Source organism: Pistacia vera, unplaced genomic scaffold (genome assembly GCF_008641045.1).
Source record: "Pistacia vera cultivar Batoury unplaced genomic scaffold, PisVer_v2 Contig347, whole genome shotgun sequence".
Taxonomy (NCBI): Eukaryota; Viridiplantae; Streptophyta; class Magnoliopsida; order Sapindales; family Anacardiaceae; genus Pistacia; species Pistacia vera.
The window spans coordinates 2,230,628-2,235,906 of record NW_022196165.1 but is presented as its reverse complement, the minus strand read 5'-3'; the positions used below and the strand labels follow the sequence as shown (position 1 = coordinate 2,235,906).

At 31.0% G+C, this 5,279-nt stretch overlaps 1 protein-coding gene across 1 annotated transcript; it reads left to right on the top strand.

Annotated features, from left to right (window-relative positions):
- Positions 1–2,102: 2,102 nt before the first annotated feature.
- On the top strand, positions 2,103–3,283 carry LOC116139130. Its single transcript, XM_031424800.1, has 2 exons — positions 2,103–2,436; positions 2,936–3,283. Exons 1-2 carry the CDS (start codon positions 2,200–2,202, stop codon positions 3,281–3,283), a joined length of 585 nt encoding a protein of 194 aa, XP_031280660.1. The 5' UTR covers positions 2,103–2,199.
- Positions 3,284–5,279: the final 1,996 nt, after the last annotated feature.

Below are 5,279 nucleotides of genomic sequence, written 5' to 3'. Positions count from 1 at the left end.
CTAAAATTAAACAATGTACTCATTTTCACTATTTTGGAAATTGTTACGTTACTGGATGGTATTCGTCTCTAGTTATGTCGCCCAGGGATTAATCAAATAATTAGACCCGTAGTTTACTCTCACATGATCTGGAGAGACGACAGAGTTTAGTTTGATGGGGTTTTACTTTCATATTCGGATTCAGTGGATTTATAAATCATAAAAAAGAAAAAAAAATAGTATTAGTCTTTTATTAAGGTCCGTTGATTTTGCATGAGTTGATCATAGGTCATATATACAAAAAATCTAAGGCAAACTTTTCCATACATGAAGATGTTATATATAGAACAAGAAAAAAGAAGGGAGCAAGGATTTTATTACTGTTTACTGATGTCATATTAAAGAGATTACAAAATTATATAAATAATTAAAATCCTTCATCTAAAACTCTTATGATGTAGCTTGGATATGATTAGTGAAGTCTTATGATCCTTGGAAATTTTTGTGCCATGTAATGTTATTGTTTAAGTTATCATCTTATTTAAAAGCTTAAATTAATAGTTGGGAATTCAAAATTATATTAGTCTAATACGAGCTAAGGTAATTAATTGGCAGGATACCATCTAAAATATCTTATTCTTATACAATTAAATTAGGTTACAAAATATAGAGAGATATAGATATGAATGTTCAGAAAATACGGTGCCTACCAATATTAACTTACCTAAGCAATTGTATTGAAATAAAAGTAATTTAGTCTTATCAAGGTACTAGAACATCCATATATGAGTAACGCAGATCGTTAAGGCAAATTAGAGATAGTGTGGACATACGCACGGTCTCAGGTTCGATTCTTTATCTGAACATTCGTGATTTAAGTGAGGAACCGTAGTAATAGATTGTTGTGCTTGTTTCCTCTGATGATTATTCAATGTATGTGTAAGTTGGTTTGGACACCTTGATTAAAAAAAAAAAAATAAGAATAAAAAAAGTACTAGAACAGCAAAAACTAACAATTTTACACGTTAACTCAATTAATTAAAGTTGAATTGTACCATACTTTTTAGCAGAAACTTGTTATTAAGTAGCTAGCTTCATCTTCATGACCTGAAGGATGTCATTGATTAACAAATTCTGACATCTTTTTTACTTACCATTTTGCATTCATCCTTACCATATTTAGAGAAGTGAAAAATTAAAGTTGGCTTCTAACTTTGTCATAAATTATCAACTTTAAGTTAACTCAATTTGTGGCATTAACTTATTTAAGGTATATGAAATGCAGTCATCAGTTTTACTCAGATTAATGTCTTTCTAAAATATCTTCACGACAATTAATACTATTCTATGTAGTTTAATTATAATCACCATATCTAATTAGATTGAAGATTTAAATTTGTTTATATATGCAAGATTAAATTCAGCCTTTTCCCTCTTTTCTATAAGTTATAATTAAATGGCTTAAACTTTGCAGTTATAATTTAATATCTCTAGTAAGCATTTTGTTGAATTGATAAGACTGATCTACATAATCAAATGTTTATTTTTCTTAGGTATCATATTAATTTTAATATTTCATCGAATTAATAAATAACATTCCATGGAAATCTTTACTTCAGGAGTAAAGTTTCGTAAGTGAGAAGACAGTAACCATCAACATAAGCTTGAAGAAAAGAACCTGTAAACGTATAACATAAATCTTATAAACATAAAAAACATTTATAAAATTCATCAGTTTGTCGGTGAAATCAACACTATTAATTATATCCATCATGAAATGGTGAAACTATAGAAAATATTGCAATTAATTTGTCACATAAGTAGAAGAGAAATTCTTAAAATTGTGAAGAAGATGAAATTAATAGAAATTGGCATGAAGTTGGATTGTAGGTTATGTATTTAAAGGTTGTTTTGACAGAAGAGGATTTGGTGTTGGGGGCATGCATTAAAGCGATATCTACTTGCCACCTTTAATGCATAACCTGCCCTTCTTTTAATGGGGTTTGATGAAGCCAATTTAAGAACCCTCTTAAGTAGACAAGCCCTCCTGCATGACTCCTGCAATATAATATAATCAAAGGGATTGAGTAGAAATATAAATGTTCTATAGACACCATACTTTCTGTTTGTTCCCTCAATTGGGTTCTCTTCTTTCTCCATTGTTTTTACGTTGAGCGATCGATACACAGAGAAATTAAGAAAAGAAAAGTAGGGTTTTTGATGGTAATGGAATTGACAGAGCTCTCTTTGGCTCCAACACTTTGTGTTGTTGATAAAAGTAGTGGCGCCAATGGTTCCTTGTCACAATCAGAAAACAACCCTTCTAGGAAGAGGAAGCTTTTTTCAGATCAAATATTATTCAAGTCTGGACCGGCTGCAGCTGCTATTCAACCAAGTGTTGATCTTCAACTTAAAGATCGTCTTCCTTTGGATTGGGAGCAATGCCTTGACCTTGAAGTAATCTCTCTCTCTTTCTCTCAAACTTGCCTCTATGAAATCAAATCTTCATCAAAAAATTTTATGTCAATATTAATTTCTTCATACAATAATGTTAAATATCTTAAGTTTATATCAAAATTTTCACGTTAGATAATGATTTAGAGTTACGCACATCGATCATCCAGTGGCGGAGCTATTTGTTGGTCCGGATAGTCGTAGCCACCCATTGGTCTTACAAATTTTTTTAGAAAAAAATTATATGCTAATATAATATTTTTACCTCGACAGATTCACTTTTTAGTATTTTGGCTACTCTATCCACTGAACCTGATACTTTAACGTCCATTAGTGCAACTTTTTTAAATTCATTTTTTATACTGTAAACCCCTTCTTTCGTTGAATATTACATTTCGGCCTCCCAATTTTTTTTCTTACTCCACACCTATGACCATTTATCACATATTAATTCTCTAAAAAGCTTAATTAATGATTTGAGATATTGGATGTGGTGTTGCAGTCAGGAAGAATGTATTATCTGAACAGAAAAACATTGAGAAAGATCTGGGATTGGCCGGAGAACAACAATCAGAAACTAGACCTAGAATTGAACATGTCAACAGTCGATTCAAATTGTGCAGGGGGAAGCAGTAAATCAAATGATTCAAGCAAGAACAATTCCTCATCAAGTAGCAACATGGTGGCATTGGCTTGTTTAAATTGTCATCTTCTTGTAATTCTATCAAAAGCCTCTCCTTCTTGCCCTAATTGCAAGTATGTTCACTCTCTCCCCACTTTACAAACCCAAACGGCAAAACCCCCGGCTGCTAATAATAAGTCCCTTAACACCTTAAGCCTCTTGAATTGATCATTAAATGTAATATCTAGAGGCTTTTTAATTATAAAACCTTTTTTAATTATAACTATATTAAGTTTTGATATTGTATTGAAAATATGGTAAATATAATATCTATGCAACTTGCTTTGCGTGTAGTTTATTTACTACTCATTTGCATTTATTACCTTTGGTACGTGAGAGAATTTTGAGGAGCTAAAAAGTTATTCTAGACAAATTTCAGTTCAACGTAGTTAAATAACTCTTAAAAATAGTACATGGAATGGATGAGAAAATGTTAGCTGGCTCAAGCATATATTTTATATCTTTGTCAACCATTTTCACTACAATTTTGATAATGGCCCTAGCCTAGCCAAATTTTCATTCAGAACTTTCCAAATTTTGGTACAGATAGTTAATGATTAGTTTCGAATTTTATACATTGAAAATTCTTAAATATGAAAATCTTCATTTTTTATTAAAATAAAAATATATCAATCATATGCGAACTAAATTGAAAGATAACATTTTAATCAAAATTTTATAATGTAATCCAAATATATGTATATATTTTTTTAAAGAAAAATGAAAAATCTGAAGATATGCATGAGTGAAAATGATGGATGTGCAAAATCAGTAGTGAGATGGGAATGTGAGAAAGATATGTTCAGTTTCCAAAGTAAAATTTGCAGGTAATATGAGTGGAGTGGGCTTGTCAAGTGGAGGAAGAAGAAGAAGCTCTGAGCACCTGAATTAGCAACAAGTCACAAGTTCAAATAAATCATACACTGGGATCTGTGAGCTTTGAGAGTCGTGTTCGCCGGTTTTTAATCCATTTGCAGGCTGCCACATTTGAGCTTTTATTATATAAAACTAAAATTCTGACGACTGAGATGACAAATTCAGTTCGCCATCTCTCACTTCACCCACGTAACAACGTATTTTTAATGGTGAAAAAGCATATTTGTGATACGTAGTTCAAATAGAATGAAATAAAAATCCCCTAGATTATGGAGAATTTGTGGAAACACAAACAATAGTCGACAATTAATTGTGTTATACACTGTAAAAGATTCTAAATTATGATAATTAGAACAAAGCACGTCATTATCTATGGATATTGTTTACAAAGTGCTATGGTGAGATTTTTTTTTGTGCACCTATTTGTTAGAGTAGGAGATGGTTAATCTATCTAACTTTTACCTTACTCTCGACATTTTAAGCCTAATATTAATTTAATTTTTGATAAGTAAGATTTCTCAATCCCATTGAGTCGGGTATTAGAGAATAGAGACCCATTATATGATATTTTTTTCATCCCTAAAGTATAATTTATGAAATATAAAAAAGTTTTAAATAGAACATATGTGACCATCATAACTGAAAAATTTCATCCTCTCATTAAAAAAAAAAAAAAAAAAAAAAAAATTCGAAATTAATTATAGGACAAGCTTCAACTCCGATTCCATTTAACCTTTTAAGTAATCAAAACTTTAAAATTATTTAAAATAGTTAAATTATTTTTTAGTTAATAAAGTGGAATGATTTTTTTATTTTTATTATTTTGATATATAAATAATAGAGTATTGCTACACATATATTTTTCAAATTTCACATTTTAAGTTATTTGTTATGGTAAATGACATTGTCATATCTAGTGATTACGAACCAGGCTTGGCTCGGTTGTTTGAATCGGGACTCGACGCCTTCACCGGGTCGAGTTACAAATTTTTCTGTTAATTCAAAACCCTGAAAATTAGAACATCAATCTGCGAATAATTAAAGGCTAGAATATTAGGGCTTTTGAAAAGGAATGACAGGTGAGTGGAATGGTGATGACGAAAGTGATTTTTAGTGAGTGAATTGACCGGAAATCGCAAAAATAAGTTATCGGAAAAAGCTTGCTGTTGCCGACAATTGGGGAGGCTAACAGGGGAGAGGTGAGATGAGTTTTGGTCAGGAGGCTAAGGGGAGTGTTGTTGTCGCCAGAAACAAGCCCTATTTTTTGACGCCAACTGTGATGTTTAGG

Excerpts from the sequence above, each read along its gene's own strand:
- LOC116139130 (XM_031424800.1), top strand. The coding sequence starts at position 2,200 with ATGGTAATGGAATTGACAGAGCTCTCTTTGGCTCCAACACTTTGTGTT. Across the intron at positions 2,437-2,935 it reads AGCAATGCCTTGACCTTGAA|TCAGGAAGAATGTATTATCT; the intron begins GTAATCTCTCTC and ends GTGGTGTTGCAG.